Below are 27,865 nucleotides of genomic sequence, written 5' to 3' on the forward strand. Positions count from 1 at the left end.
ATATATCTGAAGGAAACGAAAATGCTAATTCAAAAAAATACATGCATCCCAATGATCATTTTGTAATGTAAATAAATATCAAATAACTATGTTGTATACCTGAAACAAATATAATGTTGTAAGTCATTTATACTCAAATAAAAAAATCAATCAATGCAATGTACCACCAAAAAAAGAGAAACTATATTATCATCTCCAAGGATGCAGAAAAACCATTTGATAAAATTCAACATCCATTCATTATAAAAACACTCAGCAAACTAAGAATAGAAAGGAACTTCCCTGGTGGCACAGTGGTTAAGAATCTGCCTGCCAGTGCAGGGGACACAGGTTTGAGCCCTGGTCTGGGAAGCTCCCACATGCCGTGGAGCAACTAAGCCTGTGCACTACAACTACTGAGCCTGCGCTCTAGAGCCTGTGAGCCACCACTACTGAAGCTCACGTGCCACAACTACTGAAGCCTGCACGCCTAGAGCCCATGCGCCGCAACGAGAAGCCAGTGCAATGAGAAGCCTGTGCACCACAACGAAGAGTAGCCCCCGCTTGCACAACTAGAAAAAGCCTGTGTGCGGCAATGAAGACCCAACACAGCCAAAAATAAATAAATAAGTAAACTTATTAAAAAAAAAAAAAGAAAGGAACTTCCCTCAATATGATAAAGAACATCTAAGAAAATCTTGCAGCTAATTTAATGATGAAAGACTGAATGTTTTCCCCATAAATTCAGGAAAAAGGCAAGGATGTCTGTTTTCACCATGACTGTTCAATAGTGTACTGGAGATGCTAGTCACTGCAATAAGGCAAGAAGAAGAAATAAGAAGTATACAGATTAGAAAGAAAGAAAAAAAACACTGTTTTTATTTGCAAATAACAATCATCTATGTAGAAAATTCCAAAGAATACACAAAAAGAAAACAAAACAAAAATCCCTGAGAACTATTATAGCTAGTAAGTGAGATCAGCAAGGTTACAGGAAAAAAAGGTTCATATACAAATATTGATTTTATTTCTATATATTAGCAATGAACCAGAAATTGAAATATCTATGGATAAATCTAATAAAATATGTACTGGATTTACATTCTAAAAACTATAAAACATTGATGGAGGAAATCAGAAAAGACCTAAGTAAATGAAAAGCTATTCCACATTCATTGATTAGAAGGTCTAATACAGTTAAGGTATCAATTCTCCCTAAATTGAGCTATAGATTCAAAGCAATTCCAGTCAAAATCCTAGCAAGTGTTTTGTAGAAATATGGAAAATCAAAGAACCTAGAATAAAAAAAGATTTTGAAAAGGAAAAGCTGAAGGATTCATAAGACCTGATTTTATGACTTAGTAATCAAGACAGTGAGGTGCTGTCTAAGGATGAGCATATAGATCAATGGAACAAAACAGAGTCCAATATGGACCCACACATATATGGTCAATTGGTTTTAGACAAAGGTGTCAAGGTAATTCAATGAGGAAAGAATAATCTTCAAGAAAATGGTGTTGGAACAGACATCCATGTGCAGGGGAAGAAAAAAAAGGGATCTTAAACCTTACTTTGCACCATATACAAAAATAAACTCAAAATGAATCAAATACCTAAAAGTAAAAGTTGAAATTTAAAGTATCAAGAAGAAAACATTGGAGAAAACCTTTGTGAGCTTGGGTTAGATCACGATTTCTCAGATAAGACACAAAAAAGTATGATCCATAAAAGAATAAAAATTGATAAATCAAACTTCTTCAAAATTAAAACCTTCAGCTCTTCCAAAGACTCTTTAAGAAAAGTCAAGCCCCAGACTCAGAGAAAATATGTGAAAAACACATTTCTGTATCTAGAATACATGAAGAACTCTTATATTGTAATAAGAAGACAAACAACCGATTTCTTAAAATAGACAAAAGATTTGAACCAACAAAGAAAATATATGGATGGTAAACCAATACATGCAAGTGCTTAGTATCATTAGTCACCAGAGAAAAGCAAAGTAAAGCCCCAGTGAGATACAACTATTTGCTTATCAGGATGGCTAAAATTAAAACAAGACAAAACAAACAACAGAATAGATCATACCAAATGCTGGCAAAGATACGGAGCAACTAGAAATCTCATATTTCTGATGGTAGTGCCAAATGGTATGGCACTTTGGGAAAACACTATCTGTTTCTTATAAAATTAAATATTCACTTACCATATGACCCAGTGATCCCAATCCTAAGTGTTTACCCATTACCAATGAATACATAAATCTACACAAAGCTCTGTCCACCCATGTTCATAGAAGCTTTATTCTTAATAGCCAGAAACAATCAAAAGGTACACTTAATAATGAATAGATAAACGGTGGTGCACCCACACCAAGGAATATTACTCAGCAAGAAAAGGAAATGAACTACTGATACACACAACCACAGGGATGACTCTCAAAAGCATTACACTCAGTGAAAGAAGGCACAAAAACTTTACATCTAAATTTATATAGAATTATTCCATTTTATGTGATATTCTGGAAAAGGTAAAGTTACAGAGACAGAAATCAGACCAGTGGTTGCCAGGGGATAGTGATGAGTGGCAGATCAATTACAAAGGAACATGAGAGAACTCTCTGGCACTCATGTATCTTGATTATGGTGGCAGTCACACAACTGTGCTTATTTGTCAGAAGTCACTGAATTGAACCATACATCTAAAAAGGGGTTATTACTATATGTAAACTATACCACATTAAGCTAATTTTTTAAAAAGAAATAAATATATGTGCTGTGTCTAAAAGAAAACGACTGCAACGTAAGAGGTAATAAATAAATGCACTTAAAAAACTGCTAACCCAGGAATTCCCTGGTGGTCCAGTGGTTAGGACTCGGCGCTTTCACGGTTGGGGCCTAGGTTTGATCTCTGGTTGGGGAACTAAGATCCTGCAAGCCGTGCGGCGTGGCCAAAAAAAATTGCTAACTTGGAGTTGTGAAAAAAATTTAATAAGTAGTGAAATATATCAAAAACTTTGAAATAATGTTAACGAAAAACCAAGTACATCATAATAACTCTTGCTTGTGGTGGCCAAATTTCTCATTCTGTTGAAGATGTATTGTGAATTTGGAAGTACTAAAATGTAAAAAAAGAGTTATATTGAAGAACACAGTTGAAGAGATTCAGAGGACTTTGGAAAGTCAAGGGAAAGCAAATAGTTGAGGCATGGAGTCAGACAACAAGCCAGGACAGAAGTGAGAAGAAACAGTTAAAGGCTGGAGAAGAACCAGAGAACAATGACATGGGTATAATGTTGCAAGAATTTGCAGAAATAAGGACTGATCAATCATTCATTTATGTTGGAAAATACTGACGGAACATGCACTAGTGTCAGGCCCTGCTCTAAGCGCTGGGGACACAACAGTGGACAAAACAGACCATAATCCTGAATCTCAGACAGTCTATACATTCTAGAGGAAGGAGATAATAAACAAAATAAATAAGTCTAAGAAATGGTACGGAAGTGTTAGTGATAAAAAGGAAAACAAGGAAGCGGGATATTGTAGGTAAGGCAGAGGCTGGGGCTTCAATATTTAAAAGGGGGGTTAGAGAAGGCCTTATTGAAGAACAGGTACTTGAGAAAAGAACTGATGCAGGTGAGGGAGCCATGAGGAGAGCTTTTAAAGGTGGGTGCTTTTAAAACTGAGTTCTCATGGTGTACTCAGCTAACATCCGTCCACTTTGCTGAGACCCATTTAGCTTCCATAATAATGATATAAAAAGATACCACTTAATGTGATAACTGGTTATGTCAATTTATAAAAATGATTTACAGAATAAATATAATCTTCATTTCAACCAAACAAGAAATATTAGAAATCCAACTGAAAGAAAACCACACACTTCAATTTATTTTCAACTACTACTACCTCTCCTCTCTCAAACCTGCCCTTCTTTCAATTTTCATTCTACATGATTCTGAAAAAGCTGAATGGAACAGTTTAATAAATTTTTGAGTATTAGCTAGGCAAGGGGGTTAGAAAAAACAGGAGGAAATAGCCTATCCATATGAAAATAATAATCACATAATATTTATTGTCTGGGATTGAAATGTTTCAAATATGCAAAGGAATAAAATGTCAGGAAAAGCGAAACTTCCTAATGTTAAAAAGATCATAAATTTTCCCCAAAATAAGACATATGAAAAAAGTTCGGGTGATACTTAATGTCAAAAGAAAAAAATACCCTTAAGTTTAAGCTAAAGAAGCTTAAAACCTTCGGAGGCCACAACTTACTCACCCCTGAAGGGCTGCGGAGACAATGGCGTTACTGCAAAAGCACAGAAGACAAGAGGTATCTCTCTTTTTTTTTTTTTTGAGCTTGAGAATCACTTTTTAACCTTAACAAATTCCCTGACTCATGCATTCTATAACTTGTACTTTTGCTACCTCTTGAATGAAAAAAAAAAATGTAATGTCAAAAAGCTACAAGGATTTCAGTGTCATTTTTAAATAAATTTATGTTTGTATTTTATAAATGACAATGGCATGTATGTAAATATTTAGAGTGGCACCCATATGGGCAAACCATGTAACATATTTAATCTATAGATAATTTAATGTAGGTGGCTTCTTGAGCCCTTTTATGGAACTCTACGGTTCCCCCTAGGGGAACCCCTTGCTTCACTGTTTGGGAACTGTCAACACCATGTTGATTGTTTGGCTTTCATAGGTGCTAAGAAAATTTGTTTTGAATGAATGAACAGAGATAAAGAAAGCAGACGTTTTAGCTGCAAGCTACTGTTGGGTGAAAAACTGTTGCTTCCGGTTCACAAAATCTCATTATTTTCAGTCTAAATAGATCTTCATATTTGCTCTAAGTTCAGTGAACATGTTATTTCCATTACCTTTAGGGAAATCTCATCCTAAAATAGCTTGTTGTCTTTAAAGTGAACTAGTGGGAGGCCTAGCAGGCTTTCAAAGATGCTGCTATAAACAAAAATGGAGTATGTCTCTAAGTCTTTTTCAAGTTTGTATAGATTCCAGTAGGACACAAAGGTTCTTAGGTCTTTAGTAGTGTACCAATGTGACTAAGGTTACCTCCCTCCCTGAGGTCATTAACCCCTTCAAATAAGACTGTAGTCAGAGCTACCTACTCATAAAGGCCACAAGAAATCTGACTCATGGCCTGCTTTGAATTGCTTTCTCTGAGACACTGTATTATTGTCTTTAAGAAAAAGGCTGTGATCATCTATAGTTCTTGAGATTTGCAGCCAAATAAGTCGAACAAGCATCAATAAGAGATTAAACAAAGACTTAACCAAAAAAAAAAAAAAAAAACCAGAAAGAAAGAAAAAGAAAGAATTTTGTGCTCATGTTTGTTAAACAACCAAAAAATGTTTATTGAACACCTAATATGTGCATGCGGCGATTACAAAGAGGTACAGATTTAAGACTCGCCCTCCAGAAATTGTTAATTTCTTGAGGCAGGCTACAAAGCACACGGAGAGATGATTAGGGACAGAAAATAGGAAGTATAGAGACCAACAGGGGCATAAAAATTCAGAGGATGCAGAAGGCACTCTGCCCTGATAGGCAGAAGCTTTATGGAAAAGAGCTAGAGAAGGAGAGCACCTTGAAAACCTAGGGAGGAAGAGGCAGATGGATTTTTCGTATGGTTCACAGAGACACATGACTCTGTATATTGCAGGGGAAAGGCACCCTAAGTGACCTTGCATGTCTCCATCTGGATCACGTAGGCAAGGTTCCACTTCACTCTGTGATCATCCGAGGGATGCAGCAAGACAGCCAGTCTTGGGAGGAGCTGCCACAAGGATCATCTGCCTCCCTGGCTCTGGAGAGACATGGGATTTTCCACCTCGACCTCCTTTTAGGTATGGACGAAAGCTGGAAAACTGCTTGACTGTGGTTTAGCGTTGGTACCTCCATGACACAGTGACCCATCACTCTGGTCTTCTGTCATCTGGACCCTAGATTTGGTATATTCCTTTGGGATTAGGACCATGGAAAGTTGACACCATGCTGATCTTGCTTAGGCTGCCCTGTAAGTCACAAACTCCCTGCACCATCTGGGCTCACTGTTTCCGCCCAGGCCAAACCTATGGAAGTGTGGCTGGCCAACGTGCAGGAGTCACTGCTGCTTAGAGACTGCTCGATGGATTGGCACATACAGGTCTGGAAGGAGTGATTAACTTTTCCCAAGTAAAGTGACTGGAAGAAGTAAATCAACGCCATTCAGAGGAGAAAGCTACAGGTACGTAGTACAACAGGCTGCAGTACTGCTAGTTGGCATCTTAACAAACAAAAATCAGAAAGCGACTTGTTCTGAGGCAGAACAGACCTAGGGTTGAATTAAAGAAGCTGCTAATCACTGATGAGGGAGGAAAACCATCATTTCTTTCTTTCTTTCTTTCTTTTTATTGGGGTATAGTTGTTTTACAATGTTGTGTTAGTTTCTACTGTACAGCAAAGTGAAGTAGAGTCCCCTGTGCTATACAGCAGGTTCTCATTAGTTATCTATTTCCTACATATTAGTGGATACATGTCAATCCCAATCTTCCAATTTATCCCACCTCCCCTCCCCCCTTGGTGTCCATACGTTTGTCCTCTACATCTGTGTCTCTATTTCTGCCTTGCAAACTGGTTCATCTGTACCATTTTTCTACACGATATTTGTTTTTCTCTTTCTGACTTACTTCACTCTGTATGAAAGTCTCTAGGTCCATCCACGTCTCTACAAATGACCCAGTTTCGTTCCTTTTTAGGGCTGAGTAATATTCCATCGTATATATGTACCACATCTTCTTTATCCATTTGTCTGTCGATGGGCATTTAGGTTGCTTTCATGACCTGGCTATTGTAAACAGTGCTGCAATGAACACTGGGGTGCATGTGTCTTTTTGAATTATGAAAACCATCATTTCTAACTCAAATTGTTTTCAGCAACTTTCTTTCCACTTTCTTCCTTTCTCTGTCCACCACTCCCACCAAGCACACACACATCCTGGGCTAGAAGAAACAATGACTATGTCACAACTAACAAGCAAACATCTAAAAGGGACATTTTTATAAAGTCGCAAGGGGTTGCCATACGTACTTCTGTATCTGCCACTGCAAACACATGTACACAAGTTGAGGATTACTTTATAACATGAGATAAATACCTTGTATGAAAGCATAAAATAGTAGCCTATGTAATAAGGGCCTTCTGGAGAAATCTGGTCTCCACAAAGGAGAGGCTTTGTACACATGGATTTTTGAGGAAGTTTTTCTCATAAGTTGTACAGGGATTCTCAGTATGTGCATTGATCATATGTATTTATCTTAAGGTTTACAGAGGACTTGGCATCATTCTATATAATTATAGTCTATTATACATTACATGATATTCTATTATATACATAATACTTGGCCTTAGGGAAGGAATGTTAAGTTAAAATGAAATTTTCTTGTAATCAAGTATTTTTAGTAGAGAAGTGCTTCTAGGTTCAGGGCAGCAATTCTCTTTAATATGTTATCAGAACTCTTTAGTACAATGTGTGCTGCACAACTGTGGTTAAGAGCACGAGCTCTGGGGTCAAAGTGCTGGGTACAAATGCTAGCGCCATCTTGGGCACTTCTGCATAAGGCAGTGAAGCTTCTGTTCTTAAATTTGCGTTCTGTCACCTCTGGGCAACAGGGAGAATGACCATGCATGTCTCACAGTGGGGTTGTGAGGATTTAATGAGATAGCCACACAAAGTGCTTAGTATAAAGGGTGGCACACGGTGTCCTACAATTATTATGTAAAACTTATTATTAAAATACTGATACAATAAATCATCATTTTTGATAGCAAGTTACTTAAGCAGTTATAAGTTACGGTTATATTATATAAGCAATCCTCTTGCTTCTTGATTTTTCCTATACCTTTTTCTATTTTTATCTTCCTTTGAATAAAAGGGAACAGTGAATGAGTGGTGGTGATGAGCAGAAAAGGGAACATGAATATAATACTGTATACAGAGTTACAGTGGTTTCCAACAATGAAATACTGTATCTGGGTTTCTCATGACTTTGTAGGAATTGATTGTTTTAAAATATGCTTCAATTGCCAAAATTCCCATGACTTATGACAGGCTGAATATTTGATATTTTCTTCCAGAAGACAAATGTAAGTCTCTTTCTTTGTTTCTTCTTCTTCTTCTTCTAAAGTGCTATAGTATCACTATCCTAGTCACGACACTAGAAACTTACTTTAAGAGATATGACTTTTTAATATTTGAGCTTTTAAAGGCATCTGGCCCTTATTTAACCATCACATTTACATCCAATTTCTGCAGGCATGGTTCTGCTGTTTAAGCTTGGCTTGATGCCCTCTGCAGAGAGCCTTTGCTTTAATGAACACGACCCCACTGAAACTGCTGGAGTCCCCTGGTCTGCCCCCCTTCCCTGCCCCCAACCAACTGTACAAGAAGAGCACAGAAAGTTTCACCTTGCATTTCAAATAAGAAGATAAAAGTAAGAAAGTAAATCGAGGGAGAATCAGCTTTATGTGGCTGCCACTGCTATGACATATTCAACTCGATGCCCTTATATTATTTGCAGAAGTGTTTATGTACTATGAAATGTTCAGCCAGAGCGTACAGGAGACTATAAAATATTTTATGAGATGTATACATGGTTGATGGTAGAATTTTAAATGCAACTTGGGAAGGTTCTATCTAAATTCCAGGAGGGCAGATGAGGAAATACTTTCTCTGTAGTGACTCAGTTTTACATAAGGGGTTATATGAACTGGAAAGAAATACCTGATTTGGGAACTATACAGAATTTTTTTCATAAAATTAAATTTTATAATTTATAGGCAAGTAAAATTGTTTTCTTTCAGACCAAGAATCACAAGTTATGTTTATTTGTCTTCTACGTGGTAAAAGCATTAAACGTGGATTGTTTATTTTATAGGAACAAAGAACATGCAGTAATAAATGAAGAATCCTCCCCGGATACAGGAAGTATATACACCATTAAAAAATATCTGTGCTTCTGATGGTTTTTAAATAACAACTCTTGGTTCTAAAACTGGAACATTATTTTTGAATCTCAACTATTGCAATATGTGAAGGCAGAAGGTTAATGACATATCCTCAAAATGGCATGTTTAGAAAGTTGCACTTCCAAATTCAGGTGAAGGGAGAAGTATATTTCTGTTTCCTTTATCCTCAAGTCTATAAGGCAGTGCCAATTTCCCATAAGAGAAGTTATTTATTTACTTATGTATTTTCAAATTCCATCTCCCAAACACAGGCCTACGGAAATAGAAACTATTTTGTGCATTCACATTTGACTTACAATTAAACCTTTTTATTTTTGTTTTGTTTATTTATTTAAAATTTTAATTTTATATTGAAGTATAGTTGATTTACAATGTTGTGTTAGTTTCAGGTGTACAGCAAAGTGATTTAGTTATACCTACACATATACCTATTCTCTTTCAGATTCTTTTCCCATATAGGTTATCACAGAGTATTGGGTAGAGTTCCCTGTGCTATGCAGTAGGTCCTTGTTGATTTTATATACAGTAATGTGTGTATGTTAATCCCATCCTCCTAATTTACCACCCCTCCCCCACCTTTCCCCTTTGGTAACCATAAGTTTGTTTTCTAAGCCTGCGAGTCTGTTCTGTTTTGTAAATAAGTTCATTTGTATCATTTTTTAGATTCCACATATAAGTGATATCATATAATATTGGTCTTTGACTTCACTTAGTGTGATAATCTCTAGGTCCATCCATGTTGCCTCAAATGGCATTATTTCATTGTTTTTTATGGCTGAGTAATATTCCATATATTTTTATGTGGTATATAAGTACCACATCTTCTTTATCCATTCATGTATCGATGGACATTTAGGATGCTTCCATGTCTTGGCTATTATAAATAGTGCTGCAATGAACACTGGGGTTGCATGTATCTTTTTGAAGTATGGTTTTCTCCAGATATATGCCCTGGAGTGGGATTGCTGGATCATATGATAGCTCTACTTTTAATTTTTAAAATTTTTTTGATTTTTTTCAATTTTTCGCTGCGCTGTGCAGCTGGTGGGATCTTAGCTCCCCGACCAAGGATCAAAACTGCGCCCCCTGCATTGGCAGTGCGGAGTCTTAACCACTGGACCTCCAGGGATGTCCCTACTTTTAGTTTTTTAAGGAACCTCCATACTGTTCTCCATAGTGGTTGTACCAATTTACATTCCCACCAACAATGTAGGAGGGTTCCCTTTTCTCCATACCCCCTCTAGCATTTATTGTTCATAGACTTTTTTTTTTTTTTTTTTGCGGTACGCGGGCCTCTCCCTGTTGTGGGCTCTCCCGTTGCGGAGCACAGGCTCCGGATGCGCAGGCTCAGCAGCCACGGCTCACGGGCCCAGCCGCTCCGCGGCATGTGGGATCTTCCTGGACCGGGGCACGAACCTCTGTCCCCTGCATCGGCAGGCGGACTCTCAACCACTGCGCCACCAGGGAAGCCCCATAGACTTTTTGATGATGGCCATTCTGACCGGTGTGAGGTGATTGCAGTTTTGATTTGCATTTCTCTAACAATTATTGATGTTGAGCATCTTTTCACTTGCTTTTTGGCCATCTGTATGTCTTCTTTGGAGAAATGTCTATTTAGATCTTCTGTCCATTTTTTGATTAGGTTATTTGGGTTTTTTTTTTTATACTGAGCTGCAAGAGCTGTTTGTATATTTTGGAGATTAATCCCTTGTCAGTTGCTTTGTTTGCAAACATTTTCTCCCATTCTGTGGGTTGTATTTCTGTTTATGGTTTCCTTTGCTGTGCAAAAGCTTTTAAGTTTAGTTAGGTCCCATTTGTTTATTTTTGTTTTTATTTTCATTGTTCTAGCATCAACATCACGAAGTCATTGGGAAGATAAATGAACTACCAACGGTAAGGTTCCTGACACAAAGTAGGTGCTCAAAGTATGTTAATTCCTCTCTCCCCTGCTTACAGACCTCTTTTTTAAAATTGATGTATAACTGGCATATAACACATATTTAATTAACATCACAGTCCCTCTGAAGAAGATTTTAATATAACGCTTATGCTTCAGGATGTGTCCATAATTAGAATCATTTAAAAAATAAATCTAGGTTATTGTCTAAGATAAACATGCCATAAAACCCTGACGTGTCTTGGTAATATCTAATGCAAACCCAGTATGGTGGAGTATAAGACTAGATAGACTGATAATTAGGGTCCATGGTCTGGTCTCTGGTCTGTCATAGCATTGCTGAGTGACCTTGGTAAAGTCAGTTTCCCTCTCCAGGCCATCATTTTCCATCTGTAAAATGAGTGGTTGTTTCCAATGATCTTTAAGACCATCTTCCACTCTGACAGCTTATGATTCTACATAACAATTTAATCTTTAAAGAAATTTATTTAAGTCACATTTTCTGAAACTTTCCCTTTATAAATTTTTTTCCCCCTATACTCACTGCTTAAGGAAATTTTATTTCACTTCAAATTTAGTGTTGTGGAAAGAGTCAGAAAAAGAACCTAAGTGTAGAAAAGAAAAAAAAAGAATTACAAATATTAATATTGAGCCATTACGGGGACATCTAGGCTGGTTTGGGACAGACATAAATGACCTTGTTTTATTCTAAATTCAGCTCACTGGCTTATGATGAAAAGTGAAAGGTTATTATATGGACTTACTGGGCAAAACCAGATTTTATAAATAATTACCTGTCAGACTGTTCAAGATAGACAAACATACGCCAGACCAACAAAAACACAGACCTGTCATATTTCTGAGAGAAATGTACATTGAGTCTTCCTTCTCTGGGACTATAAGGAGATCAGGTAGAATAAAATGAAGGGAAAAAAATCTAAACCCTATATTTTCTGCCTTGTGCATACTTTAAAATGTATAATGTGGGAGAGGAGGAATTTCGATGTGAAAAATCGGCTCCTGAAAATTTTACACATCTATAAGCCTGGCATAGAAACCAAATACAATAAATGCTGTCGTTTTACAAGTTAGGATGTTTACTGCAAGCTTGTAATTTTCCATGATTAGGGATGCCAAGAAAAATAAGAATGATGATAAAAAGAAAAGTTTAATCATACATTTCACCAAGCGCAGATGGAACATCAAAACCCTTTGGCAATTTTTTGATATTATATATCTGCGTTTTTTTGTTCTTGACATGAAGATTTTTTCCAGAAGGACTAACATAGAACAGGTAAGTGATAGTTAACAAATGTGAAAATATGGCACAATCACGCTAACTGAGCCTCACTACGATTTGGTCACAGGAGGAAAACCTTGCATGCTTCTCATTTCTGTTTTTATTAATTCTTTACAAAGGCTATCTCAGTGTGTGTAGAAACCATGATAAAAGTAAAATTATACAAAACTCCTAAAGAATTAAAGAAACAACTTCCTCCTTTGCAATTCAAGTTCAATCAAGAACTGTATATAACTGCTGTATTTTGGTTCGCTTCGTTACAGTTCCTCGTTTACTGGAGAAAGTACAGATGCCAGAAGGATAACTCAGCTGCTACCAGCAAGAAACTGCCCAGCCCACATTTCAGTCTAGGTGTTAGTGCTTTGGAGGGAGAAAGCAGATCACTTGGCTCCCCATCCATTGATTCTAACCGCTTTGCTTCTAAATGGGTACAGCGTGTGTGTGAGGGCTGGGCCTGGGGATCGGAGGGACAGGGGAAGGAGAAAAATGAAGATGGGGAAGAGGGCCTACGAGGGGAAAAACACACGATAGGTAGATACTCAGGAAGTTGGGAAGAGGCCATGAAAATGACACATATACTACACGTGGGGTGAAGGGAAGAGAAGATGGGAACAGACAGTTCATCAGGCCAATTAGGTCTTTGATTAGTGTGAGTTTATAAGATGGACATTTGTCTGTAAAATACATGTAGCTCTAGACATCAAATGTCAGAAGGTAGAGTTGGTGGGACAGTCCAAGGGGAAAACTGACTGTTCTTTTAATTTTGTTTCCTTTGTCCTAAACCTGGATTACAAAATGCATCAAATAAAACATAGACTAAACACTGAGAAAAAAAAAGTCACTGCTTTTAAGTTATGTGAGCTGAGAGCAGTAAATCTATTCCAAATTAAAATCTCAAAACTGTGTGATGTGCATTCTTGTCCACCTACACACCATCCCAAACATCCTGCCATTAATTGGCTAAATGGCCCATCTAGTAAACAAGACTAAGCGTTGAGGGGGCTGGAAAAGGGCTGGAGTCAGCCAGTTGATAGTCACAACAAACCAACCCACTCCCAAAGATGCGGAGAAGGTAAACTTGTCTTTTATTTTGCCCAAGGAGGGGAACAGAAATCACCTTAATATAACACTGCCTTTCCTGTTGTCTCAGTCACAGTCACATCAGCAGGCCAGAAAAGCCATCCCATTCCTGCGGTAGGCACTCTGTCAAAGAAAAAGAAATCTGCAGTGAATTATCACATGAAGTCAAACCAGGAAAGGAAGCAAAAGAGCAAACAGAACTTTCTTCCTGTTTTGTAGACTCTGCTGGCTGCAATCTAATAGGGTGCTTAATCTGAACATTTCTGGTGGCAAAGCTCTAGCAGCCACTTTGTTAAAAAGTCAGTGTGGTTAACAAGTGGTTAGTGATTCTATTTTGGGGGAGTGGGAGATACCTAAAATAAGACATCCCATTTTGTTAATTGATTGGGCTTGGTTAGGCCAGAGACATGTTGTGTTGAATCTGTTTGTCCTTTATAAACATGTGCTCTCTATTGGACATGCCCCAGAATCACTTCTAACTAAGTCTCTTAATAGTCTGTAAATTACTGACTCATTATATCCTTCCCAGGCCTAATTTACAGTCTCAGCGAAAAGCTATGGGAACAGATACTAACAGAGCCCCCCCCCCCCCAAATATGGTGATCTCTAAGCAGTTCTGTACATTATAGACATTACAGAAAACCTGAATCTTACATAATTTTATATACGTTCATGTACATATAGATGTATAAATGGATATTCATGATGGGATAAAAATACTCCCATAAAAGAAAAATGGGAAAATAGATACTAATGGCGATAATGCAATATATTCCAGTAAAGAAAGTAAAATGGCGTGATTTCTCACCCCAAGAGATATATTCTGCATTTCAGAGTCGGAAGAGTTGGGCCATACAGGGCCTCTGTGACTCGTCCTGATTCTCACAATGAGACCCAGAGTGAAGCAGAATTAAAATCCGGGATTTAGGAATAAAATACCCCTTTTCACCACCATAGTTTTCATTATTTAAACTAGGAACAGCAACGTTCAGAGAATTCATAACCCTCAATTAAATGGAATTTTTCTATAATCTGTTTTCAGAAAAATGGAAAAAATGACAAAATCTCATATCAGGGATCTTTTTTTCCTTTAAGCTAGTAACTCTGGGCTGTTCTGGAGTCTGTAAACTTTCGGTCCAATAAATTTACCTTCAGTAGCCATATTATAGGAAATACAGAATAAGCTTTTATGGTTAAGATAATGTTATGAAGGTGCTGAGAGTTTTATTCTAAAAACATGATTATTTTTAATTATATCAAAAAAAAAAAAAAAAAAAAAGGAAAGTGGACCCAAGCTTTTTAGAAAGACTTCTACCACTATGAGGTGAAACAAAAATGGTTTTCCAGATAACTTTCTGTTAATCATAAAATTCAATTAACTTCAAAACCCTTCCCTTCAAATCTCCTGCTTACACAGGATTTACTATGGTTGTCAGGCTTTGGCGCCCTGGCTGAAATTTCATCGGTGGGTTATGCTGTTACACAGTTCACTCCAGATCAGCATAGCAAGGATGAGAAAACAGTGGCAGATTCCAAGTTTCCTTTCTCAGGGATCTCTGGGAGCTCCACCTCACCATTGGACTCTTTGTGCCACAGGGCACTTTCAGATTGAAGCAAACATTCTAACAAAGGCTAGAAAATTCCAGCTCTAGCTCCTAAGATCGTGCACCGGAGAACAGTGGTTAAGTGAGCTCCTTGGAGAGCCACAAATAAGTTGCAGGAACGGGTAAGGTGTCTTCCCACAACTACAGGCAGGGGAGCCTCAGGCCTTGAAACAGCCCCTTCCACCACAGCCGCCTTCGAGAGGCTCACGCCAAAGTAATACTTTCAGCTTCTTAACCTTGATATTTTACAGTTTACAACCACAGTGACAACCTTTAACATAACATAATATTGAAAGCACAGGGATGGTTTACATGGAGATAAATGGACCTAGGAATAAAGCTGGGTTCCTCTTAAAGGTAAATGGCTGAGGTGAGCCTTCCTTGAAACAGCAGTCTTGGCTCGGGAGAAGACTGAGTCCTGGCTGAACTCACCTGAGAAATTACCACATTAAATCTTTCCAGGGTGGGCGATATGAAATGGTTTGCTCCAGTATTGAAAAGGTCACTTTTCAAAAATCTAGTCACCTTCACAGATAACTGATTACCATTGTTTGCAAACAAGTAAAAGATGACGGGCTTATTTAATAACATAGACACTCAAGTAGCCAAGTTTAATGAGAAAACCAAAGTTTAGAGCTGACCCAGATTTCTGGAATAAGTTCTTCTAATTCTAAAGTAAAGAAGAAACAAACGAGCATGTGTAATTAGTGAAGAGCAATTTCAGCAAACCAATCCCCTAGGGTCCTCCACCCTGAGTCACTGCTTTTTCCTTTTTATGTATAAAGGATGTATGTTGTCTGTCTGTGTAGGGTAATTATGGGAATGTCCCAAATTTGGCATCCCTTCCAGAGTAAGCAACTTGAAAGGAAGATGGATGAAGACAACTCATCTTTGTGTCAACTGTGAATTTCTCTCTATTTGTGTTGCGAATGCTGAAACTAAATTTAAACATTGCTTGGTGTGAGGGCCTTCCAGAGGCCACGTTCTCATGAAACATTCTGTATTCAACTCACTCTCTACTGTCAGAGCCTATGAACGATTCACAGACACCCCTAGTTAGTAAAACCCAGACCTTGACCAGCAAAAGCCAGGACCTCCCCAACTACTGAAAAGTATAAATTAATCAATAACACAGACCTCGCCCCCCCCAAACCAGCTCTTACTGCTATATACCACTTAAGCTTTACTTCTTACTTAATAGAGCTCTGTTCTCAACTACTGTTGGCTCCTATGTAAATGCATTGAACAGCTCAGATATTTTAGCATCTCCCAAAGTTACCAGCAAAGATGATATATATATATATATATATTTTAAAGGGCCAATTGTAGTTCTTAGGCTTTTTTTTTTAATTGAGTATCAAGCTAGCTCCCCATTTTTGACATTCTTTTATTCATTCAGTTCAAAATTATGACCTTTTACTGGAATCTCAATCTACCTGGATAAACAGACATAGATTCTACTTGCTGCACTGGGCACTGGTGGGGAAATTAACTAATTAAGGGTGTACTTTAAAAATATGGCTTAAAAAAATCATATGGACAATGAACAAGCTAGAGAAAACATTTAAATCCCAAACTGGTTTACTTCTGCTTTTTTATGGTGCATCATAAATTACACATTTTAAGGAATGCAAATTAATATTAAAAAGCAAAAGGTTAATATTTATTTTAAGCAAAAGAAGATAAATATGCTATAAAACATATCCTGCAGTTTGAATATAATTATATATGTGTTATTTATGCCATTAGCCTAATTAGTAAGGCTTTAATTATAGATAAAACCACGCCCCTCAGTTCAGACCTGTATTTTATTCTTACTACCACATTTCCTGATTAATTTTGGCATCACTGAGGCTGAGCTGTTAGGACCAGAGTTAGGACTTTGACCCACCATCCCCAGGATGTACTGTTGCTGCACCCTGAGCTCAAGCCACTACTGTACCCTGTCACCCCCCAGCTTGTGCCACTGCTGTTCTCCCCACCCTGGGGCCCAAATCACTGTGGTAAGCCCCAAGAACTCAGACCCTGGGTCCTTGGAAGATATGCACATGCCTGCACCTCAGACACTGGCACTACCATCACTGCAAGTGCACCTGTGCCCCAGGACCAAGGTAGTTCCACACGTGCCTGATCCTAGAACCCCGGCTCCACTGCCACTGAGTGCCAGCTCACTAAACCTTGTACCAAAATGGATCCCCTTGGCTAGAACTTCCTTTCACAGGCAAAAAAGAAAGACCCCAGCAGCAGCCTCTGCCATCGGGGACCCCAACAGCCCTAGGTATCACTGCCACTTGCAGGACCTCTGCAGTCTGGGCCCCTGCAGTCTTGGCCCAAGTTGACCTCAGCTGATGGAGCTGCACAGAGATTATGCCACTGTGCTTTCCCCAGAATCAGAGCTGCTGAATCCCACCCTGCCAGAGCCCTCACAGACACCTTCAGGTGAAAGTCTTTCCCCTCCAGAGTCAGTCTGAAAAGGCTGGAAGAGTTGACTGCTCCCTCAAATGTGCAAAGCTACTGGAAACGTGGAAAAGCAAGGAAACGTATCACCACCAAAGGAACTCAATAATTTTCCAGTAACTAACCATAAAGAAATGGATATCTGTGAGTTACCTGGAAAAGAATTCAAAATAATTATTTTAAGAAAGCACAGTGAGATTAAGATAACTGACAGACAACTCAATGAACTCAAGAAAACAATGCATGAACAAAATGAGGAATTCAGCAAAGAGACAGAAGTCATAAAAAAGAACTAAACAAAAATTTTGGAACTAAAATGCAAGAGAGAGCTTCAAAAACAGAATCAAGCAGAAGAAAGAATGTGCAAACTTGAAGACAGATTTCTTGATATTATCCATTAAGAGGAGAAAAGAAATAAGAATGAAAAAAGGGTGAAAAAAGTCTGTGTAAAATTAGGGGACACCATTAAGTGAAATATATAATGCAGTCAGCCCTCTGTATCTACTGATTCCACACCTGCAGATTCAACCAACCAAAAATACTTGGAAAAAAAATTCCAGAAAGTTCCAAAAAGCAAAACTTGAATTTGCTGTGAGCTGGCAACTATTTACATAGCATTTACATTGTATTTACAACTATTTGCATAGCATTTACATTGATTTAGTTATTATATGTAAACTAGAGATGATTTAAAATATATATGGGAGGATTTACAGAGGTCACATGCAAAAACTATGTCATTTTGTATAAGAGACTTGAACATCTGCAAATTTTGGTATCCATGGCGGGTCCTGGAACTAATCCCCCACAGATACTGAGGGATGACTGTATTTGATTTATGGGAGTCCTAGAAGTAGAAGAGCGAGAAACGGTCAGAAAACTCATGTGAAGAAATAAGTTCTGATATCTGGGGAGAGATATGACCATCCAGAAACATGAAGCTCAGGAATTCCCATATAGATTTAGCCCAAAGAGCTATTCGCTGAGACATATTATAGTCAAACTCTTAAAAATCACTGACAAAAAGAGAATTTTGAAAGCAGCAAGAGTTTAAAAAGAGTCATCACATACAAGCAAACCCAGATAAGGTTATCAGCAGATTTCTCAGAAGAAACCTTGCAGGCCAGGAGAGAAAGGGATGATATAGTCAAAGTGTTCAAAGAAAAAAACCTGCCAATTCAAGAACACTTTACCCAGGAAAGTAGTTCCTGTGTAGAGATAAAGACTTTCCCAGACAAACAGAAGCTGAGGGAATTTATCACCACTAGACCTGCCTTACAAGAAATGCTAACTGGAGTTCTTCAAGATGAAACAAAAGGATACAGCAAAAGCAGTTCTAAGAGGCAAGTTTATAGTGATAAATGCCTACGTTAAGAAAAAATGAAGATTTTACGCACCTATGGTCACCTAACCTATGACAAAGGAGGCAAGAATATACAATGGTGAAAAGACAGTCTCTTCAATAAGTGGTGCTGGGAAAACTGGACAGCTACACCTAAAAGAATGAAATTAGAAGACTCCCTAACACCATACACAAAAATAAACTCAAAATGGATTAAAGACCTAATTGTAAGGCTGGACACTATAAAACTCTTAGAGGAAAACATAGGCAGAACACTCTGTGACATACATCACAGCAAGATCCTTTTTGATCCACCTCTTAGAGTAATGAAAATAAAAAGAAAAATAAACAAATGGGACCTAATTAAACTTAAAAGCTTTTGCACAGCAAAGGAAACCATGAACAAAACAAAAAGACAACCCTCAGAATGGGAGAAAATATTTGCAAATGGAACAACTGACAAGGGATTAATCTCCAAAATATACAAAACAGCTCATGCAGCTCAATATAAAGAAAACCCCAAACAATCCGATCAAAAAATGGGCGGAAGATCTAAATAGACATTTCTCCAAAGAAGACATGCACATAGCCGAAAAGCACATGAAAAGATGCTCAACATCAATAATTATTAGAGAAATGCAAAATAAAACTACAATGTGGTATCACCTCACACTGGTCAGAATAACCATCACCAAAAAAATCTATAAACAATAAATGCTGGAGAGGGTGTGGAGAAAAGGGAACCCTCCTACACTGTTGGTGGGAATGTAAATTGGTACAGCCACTATGGAGAACAGTATGAAGGTTCCTTAAAAAACTAAAAATAGAATTACCATATGATCCAGCAATCCTGCTCCTGGGCATATACCCTGAGAAAACCATGATTCAAAAAGATACATGCACCCCAGTGTTCACTGCAGCACTATTTACAATAGCCAGGACATGGAAGCAGCCTAAATGTCCATCAACAGAGGAATGGATAAAGAGGATGTGGCACATATATAGAATGGAAGATTGCTCAGCCAGAAAAAAGAAGAAAATAATGCCATTTGCAGCAACATGGATGGACCTAGCGATTATATACTGAGTGAAGTAAGTCAGACACAGAAAGACAAATACCATATGATATCGCTTATATGTGGAATCTAAAAGAAAAGGGTACAAATGAACTTATTTACAAAACAGAAATAGAGTCATGGATGTAGAAAACAAACTTATGGTTACCAGGGGATAAGCAGAGGGAGGGATAGATTGGGAGACTGGGACTGGCGTATACACACACATATACACACTACTACTAAAATAGATAACTAATAAGAACATGCTGTCTAGCACAGGTAACACTCAATACTCTGTAATGACCTATATGGGAAAAGAATCTTAAAAAAAAAAGAGTGGATATATGTATATGTATAACTGAACCACTTTGCTGTACACCTGAAACTACCACCACATTGTAAATCAACTATACGCCAATAAAAATTTTTTTTAAAACGGAAGATTTTAAATAAACCAAACCTTATATATTATATAACCTTATATATTTCAATTATCCCTCAATAAAGCTGGAAAAAAAGGGGGAAAATTTCATTATAGCAGGCCTCAAATTCACTTACAAATACTTCATTCCTCAAAGGCCTAAGACAGAAGATTTTGGTTCTGTTGTCTGAATTCCTATAAATTTGCAGAATTGGATTTTAGCAACTCTTTATTTAGAGTTCCAGCTTGGTGCTTGGTGGTGCTTGCTTGCACTAGCACTTGTGCTTGGAGGTGCAAAGGACACAAGGATAAGTAACACAGTCCCTGCAGTCACTAAAGCTTCCAATTTAATGCTACTGGTTTAACCACCACAAGTAAAATGCATTGAGAGGTCATTTTCAAGGGTGGGAAAGAGAAAAAATAAGACAGCCTTTTTGTTTTCTCTTTTCCTTTTAATCATAATATTTAATTTCGAATAACATTTAAAAGGGCATGAGATTGTATATTTCTTAAAGCGGGGGGCAAATATTAAAAAATACTACAATTTTAAAAAAATGGTTTATGAAGTACAATACTTTCATGTCCATATCTAATTTAGCCTTACCACGACTAGCAAAAAAAAAAAAAAAAGGTCTTGTTATTCTCCTTTTTAAAGTGACATGTCTAGTGGGTGATGAGTAGATTTATGATTCAAAACCCAGGGCCGGTACTCTTTTTATTATACCACACTGTCTTACATTAAACAAAAGAAAACAAAAAACCCCCTGAAATCTGACCTAATTTCTTCCATCCTGATTACTATAGATATACATATTCTCCTAGTCCTCATAAACTCAATTCTTGCTAAAGATCACTTGAAGTAGTTAAAATGAACTAGATTAGTCTGGCACAATCCTTCAGAGTGCAAAGACGGGACCTGAATCTAAGTCATCTTCAGTTTGGAGGCACTCTCAACTGGCGCTTATTTTCCAGACTAATTTAAAGAATAGTGTATAATAAAAAACACTGTGCACCCAAATAACTTGGGGCGCTTTACAAAAATAACAGATCCTCTGGCTTCACTTCTTTAAAGTCAATTGGTCTGAGTGGAGTTCGAGTTTGGAATGTTTGAGAAGCAATCCCAGTGACCTGGATGCAGGTGAGGGCTGGGAATGGTGGTGGAATAGGTGAGTACACCATTAACAGGATCCCAACATGGTTTGATCAATAAATGGAACCCTCTCAGAGTCTGTCATGATTATACAGTGAACAATATTTCATAATGGAATCCTAATCTTACCATTTAATTTAATACAGAAGAAACAGAAATTAGGTTTTTGGACCGTGCCTTTTACGCAGACAGCAGACGGGTTACCTGTTACCTCTCACGTTTCTTACTTGTGGGTCATCTGTACACTAGCCATTGTTTTTCTCCTTCCCAGATGCTGGGATGCTGCTGTTAGGCAGCACGGTCCTTCAGACCGCCACACCGCGTTTAATTCCATAATGACAAAGGGATTTGGAAATTGAGCCTACTAAACCAAGTTGAACAAACCTTTTGCTTACATCTAAAATCAAGGAACAATAAAATTTCGGAATTGGAAAGTATCTTTGTGAACTCCTCTAGCCCAATTCCTAATTTAACAACTGAAAAAACCATTGCCCAGGGAGAAAGAGAGACACATCCATGGTCATGTGGAGAGAACCCAGGATGGTTCTCATTCTGCCCAAAGCTGTGTGTTCAGCTTCTCTGACCTTAATGGGGAAAACAGATGTAGGGGGAAAAAATCATTTTTCCAGATAAAGTACCCTTGGGAGCAGAACAAAAGTGAAGAGACTGGGCGAAGGGAGGGACTTCATGATGTCCAAAACAGGACAGCTGAGTAGTTAGAACAAGGCAGCGATCATGAGCTTTTAGTTCTACTTCTGCCTCTTCTGCTATATGATTAGCTCTCCCTTAGAGAATCACCTAATATCCCTGAGTGCCCCAAATTATAATTTTGATAAATGGATGAAACAGCAAACTAATTAAGATAAACTTGGCTGAAAGGTTCTGTGGCAAAAGTATGCACCTTTAGAACCTTCAAGGGAACGACGTACCATTTGTTCATGCTGAAGTCTTACTAAGGCTGTGCTCAGTGTCTGCTTCAGGGCCAAGCAAATAATGTGGCCTGCCTAGGTCTGTCTGGAGTTGCCGAATTTGGGTTAAATCCAGTAGAAGAAGGACAAGGAAAAGATTTGGAGCATACATTCACCCTGTCCCAAACTACCGTTAACTCCCAATTAACTAAGTGTAGGGTAGACTCTCTGCATTTTGGATGATTTGTGGGCCACAGGAGCCGCCCTGGTTACCAAGGGCCTGGTGGTTTCCCAAAAGCTCTTTTCCACTCCACAGGGATGAAGAGGGCACAGAGGGCAGAGGTTCTACAGCTACTGGCTTGGCTTTGCTGGAAGGAAAAGGTGAGGGAGGTTGGAGAGTAACCGAAAGCAACAGTCTTTCCCTAGTCCTTACTAATTAAGTTAGCCTAAGTGTTCTATTTGTTGGAACACTCGGTTGGCTGGGGTTGGGAAGGTATGTACATCTCTGCATCTCACGTATAAATGCTGTTCCACAAGACAGATGAATTAGCCCTCCTCTCTGCCCCAACTCACTCCCAAGTTACGTGAAACCAGCTGTGCTTTTATCTGGCCTTTTTCTACCTCTCTTTCGGTAGCAACATCGGAGACTACACCAAGTTGCCTCAAATTCCACTGCTCCCGTAAGCACAAATTCAGCCCTGCCCTCTGTGGGGTCACTGGATTCAGAGTCCAAGCCCTCTCTCGGCTCCTCCATTTGCTGAAGGAGGTGACAGTGCCCTGAGAGACATACTGTTTTGCTTTAATACTATAAATCTTTGGACCTCTGGAGCTTCATATCAAAGCTACGTAATAGCTTTTGAAAAGATAAAATATGCCCCCTTTTCTTGCTGCCCTTGTGTCTGCGTGTGGGCAAGAGATTTAATTACAATGAATAAAACCGAATGGTGGTCTGAGACTCTTAAAATCAAAGTGGGGATCATGGCTGAAATTCATTAGCAAACATAAATACAAATAGGCACATCTTGTTTGTACCAATGCCATGTGACTTTCCCCTTTTTGATAATTTCATTCTAACTCTGATATTTCAGAGAATCTAAATTGAACCATATGATGTATATAGCATTGTAACATGCAAAGCTCTTCATTAAACATTTTCCTTTTTTGTGTACTTCCGCATGTTATAAATATCCAGTGAAAATCATGGAGGGCAGCTTGTCAGACAGCAGAGCCTTGATTTAAGACAGTGGAGGGAGCCCTGCCCTTTAATAAGAGGTCTTCTCTGGCTGGCAGAATAGGAAAAAGACATAGCATTAACTCCCGTTCTATTCCAAGTAACTGGAGCCTATAAATCTTGAGGAACGTGTCATTTTATGCATGCTTTTCTCTAAGTCTGTATCATATTCTTCTTATAAGTTATTTCAGGATTCTGAATATAAACATCTCTAAATTAAAATTTAATTATTAAAAATTACCATTTCTAATTGCCCAAGTCATTGCAATCAAATTATATGAGAGATGTATTAATTTCTTGTTGTTGCTGAGAAAAATAATTATGTGGTTGATACAAATAGCATTGCATTTTAGAGAAAAGTTTTTTGTGAATGTCATTTTTAGCAACTTTACATGAGTCTAACTAAAAGTGTGCCATTTCTATGTTTAAACTATTCTTTCCATGATATTGTATGCACTTAAATACATCTGTGGTAATAATAATTTAATGGCAATAATATTAAACTTTTCTTCAGCTACCTATACTGTAAACAACACAGATGTCCGAACTGTTCCAAGCTGCAAGCACATATAAGTATATGTATAAACAGTGCCAAACTGGCAGGAGTTAGTAATCAAAATCTCCATTTTTGGGGGGGCAGTTTAGTATAACAACAGTTAATTCTCATTTTTCTTGTTTGACCCAAAGCTCTCCAGAAGGCAGAAAGTTGCTATTATTATTATTATTTTTTTGCGGTATGTGGGCCCCTCACTGTTGTGGCCTCTCCCGTTGCGGAGCACAGGCTCCGGACGCGCAGGCTCAGCGGCCATGGCTCACGGGCCCAGCCACTCCGCGGCATGTGGGATCTTCCCAGACCGGGGCATGAACCCGTGTCCCCTGCATCGGCAGGCGGACTCTCAACCACTGCGCCACCAGGGAAGCCCCAGGAAGTTGCTATTTTATTTATCTCTGTATGTCCAGGGTGCAACCCAATGCACAGCACCTAAGTAGGTGCTCAATAAACAAACATCTAATGAATGAATGCATTTGACTTGCAAGTACCTTAGTTCCCTCCGGACAACGAGAAATGCTAACATGTGTTCACCATGAGAGCAGGAGCTGGGGTATTCTCAGCTTTGAAAAATTAGGTTTAGACCACACACTTATCATTTCACCAGATAACCGTCAGCAGCAATTGTTAAGAAAAATAAATTAGTGACCTTAATAATTCAATCATAAGCAATGCAGCAAAGCAAAGGGTTACTCTGATGTTAGTTCACAGCTCCCAATGGGAGCATTTCTGGGCTTCTCATTACTCTTTTCTGCCAAGAGTAAAAACTTCTGCATCTATGGAGCCAACTGCATTGTTTGCCAGAAAAAAAAAATCCAAGTCATCTAAAACAACACTGTTAAATTGTTTTGTGGCATCTAAACATTTTAAGTTCCAATATTCTGTTACTGAAAAGTTTATAGTAGTATAAAATAATTTTTTAACAATCGTGGTTGGGTGGCAATGTTACTCAATTGTATTTCCTATTTTCAAAGTTGTCAACAATGATACAATAAAAATTAAAAGAAAATACTGCCTCAATGGCCTTTGCCACGTCAAAAAATACAACATGAGAATAAGAACACGAATAGCAACAGCTGTTTACCCATGGTCAAGACACCAATTTAGAAGAGTAAATAAATTATAATTAAGATATTTAAGAATTTTTGGAAGACAGTGAATAATAAAATTATGACACAGAACTATCAGGACACAGTAGTTAATATCAATCACTGAGGTAGCCACCTGAGAAGGTGTATTTCTGTATGAAGCTACTGTCATTCATTCATTCATTTAATAATATAGGCTGTGAGGTGCAGTGGTGATCACAGCAGTGATCACAGAAGCGGTTCCTACCCTTCATATGTTGAACAGTCTAGTGGGGGAGACATACTGAATAAGAAATGACAAAAGTAATGGGAATTACAAAGTGAGAATAGAGTGTAATGGGACCATATAAGGGGATAGTTGAGGTGGGTGGTGGTGATCAAGGAGGCTTCTTGAAGGAAAAGACACTCAGCTGAGGCCCGAATTGGGGATGGGAGGGGAATGCGTAGCAGGACAGAAAAATGTTCTAGGTAAGACCCAGAGGAGAGAGAGCCTGACTTATCCTATTCCCAAATGCCAGTCTACAGGCTATGCTTGTCACAATAAATATTAAATCCAAGACACCAACCCACATCATTTACCACTGAAGGGTTTATCAAAATTCAGGCAAGAAATGCTCATGTTATATAAACATTCAACCGGTTCTTTTGAATCATTACTTTAGAGCCTGATATAAACTCCTTATATTAAATTAGAATAACCGGAGGACTTCTCGTTTCTGAGGTAGCACGTAAGAGGCTTGGAAGGTGCCGCTCTGTCCTAACAAGTAAAAGTTGGACAAACAGAAAAATCAAAAATTCTTCTTAGATCCAAAGGAGAAGCGAAATGACAGGGAAAACCAATGCCCTTAAAATCAGAGAGACAGACAGGCAAATAGAGTCACAATGTAATGGAGCACAAATCTACAAGCAAAAACCTCTGTGGGGACCAGTGCTGGGGCAGGGAAAGCTGAACTGTAACTGACAAACTGCTAGGTCTGTAGTGTGGACAAACCTGGGAGATAAAACTCCAGGGGGACGCAATCATGGGGGATGGGGAAGGGGACCACACTCTTCCGAGTTTTACCTCCTGGAGCTCTACCAGGTTCTCAAAGTGAGTATCACAGAAAACTCTCCTCATGCTTTGGGCAGGGAGAGGGGTAAAAAGCATTTTGAAATACACCAAAGCATACTGTTCTTCTTAACAAGGTCTACCTACAGGACGAACTATTTAACCAGAGCTTAACCTGCAGAGGTTTTCTAAGAGCCTACCTGACCTGGGAAAAGGCAAATACCCAACTTCAGTCCACTGTAGCCACCTTGACTAACAGGCTGGTGGGTGGGACACTAAGAAGCACTTGTGAAGGTCACAGTTCAGAGGCACAAGCTCACTAATAGACTAAGACCTAATCATAGTTGTATAGAATGCGTCCCCTCCTCCCACATCTTACCACCATATTAATAAAGACCTACTTATAGTTGTTCCTTTTACCCAGTATATCATGTCTGGGTATTAAGACAAAATTACAAGGTATATTATAAGGCAAAAAACAGTTTGAAAAGACACAGCAAGCATCAGAACCAGACCCATTTATGACAGGTATGTTGGAATTAACAGACTGGGAATTTATAACAACTATGATTAGGATGCTAAAGGCTCTAATGGATACAGTAAACAGCATGCAAGAACAGATGGGCAATGTAAGCAAAGAGATGGAAATTTTAAGAAAAAATCAAAAAGAAATGCTAGAGATAAAAAACCACTGTAACAGAAATAAAGAATGCCTCTGATGGGTTTTGGGTTTGTTAGTAGACTGGATATGGCTGAGGAAATAAACTCTGAGCTTGAGGATACTGCACTATAAACCTCCAAAACTGAAAAGCAAAGAGCAAAAAGACTGGAAAAAAAGAACAGAATATCCAAGAACTGTTCTCTAGGAACCTCCAAAACTGAAAAGCAAAGAGTAAAAAAACCAGAAAAGATGGAATAAAATATCCCAAAACTGTAAGATAGCTACAAATAGTATAACATATGTAAAATGGGAATACCAGAAGAAGAAAAAGAGAAAGGAACAGAAGAAATATTTTAAAAAACAACATCTGAGAATTTTCCCAAATTAATGTCAGACACCAGACCACAGATCCAGGGAGCTCCGAGAACACCAAACAGAATAAATACAAAAACCAAACTACACCTAGGCATATCATATTCAAACTACAGAAAAATGAAAAAAATTAAAAGATGCCAGAGAAAAATAACACCTTACCTATAAAGGAGCAAAGACAAAAATCACACCTAACTTCTCCGAAACCATGTAAGCAAGCAAAAAGTGGAGTGAAATATTTAAAGTGTTGAGAGAAAAAAATCTACCAACCCAGAATTCTGCGCTCTGTGATGTAATCATTTAAAGGTGAAAGAGAAATAAAGATTTTCTCAGACAAACAAAAATTGAGGGAAGTTTTTTTTTGCTAGTAGCCCTGCTTGCAGGAAAATGTTAAAGGAAGTTCATTAGATATAGTTCAGAAACCTGGATATACATAAAAAAAGGAAGACCACTGGAGGAGGAATAAGTGAAGGTAAAATAAAAACTTTTATTCCTAATTGATCTAATAGATAATGGTTTGTTCAAAATAATAGTAATAATGTATTCAATTACATTGCATATATACCCATGTTTCTGTATATTTATGTATAAGTGAAACGAATTGCAGTGACAATAGAAGGGACAGGAGGAAGGAATCAATATTATTTTGTTCTTATAAGGTACTAATAGTATCTGTGAAGTGG

At 38.1% G+C, this 27,865-nt stretch overlaps 1 protein-coding gene across 5 annotated transcripts in view; it reads right to left on the bottom strand.

Annotated features, from left to right (window-relative positions):
* Window positions 1-27,865, bottom strand: part of SUPT3H (SPT3 homolog, SAGA and STAGA complex component) — a 449,999-nt gene that overhangs the window by 14,214 nt on the left and 407,920 nt on the right. For 4 of the 5 annotated variants that reach the window (XM_033423889.2, XM_004267521.3, XM_033423891.2 and 1 more), the window contains one exon: window positions 11,318-13,415. In XM_033423889.2, coding sequence (XP_033279780.1) covers window positions 13,374-13,415 — 42 coding nt within the window. In that variant the 3' untranslated portion in view covers window positions 11,318-13,373. Of the gene's footprint in view, window positions 1-11,317; window positions 13,416-27,865 lie in introns of those variants that run through there. The other variant, XM_049716348.1, reaches the window with a different exon arrangement.

This window comes from Orcinus orca, chromosome 10 (assembly GCF_937001465.1).
Source record: "Orcinus orca chromosome 10, mOrcOrc1.1, whole genome shotgun sequence".
In the NCBI taxonomy this organism is placed as follows: domain Eukaryota; kingdom Metazoa; phylum Chordata; class Mammalia; order Artiodactyla; family Delphinidae; genus Orcinus; species Orcinus orca.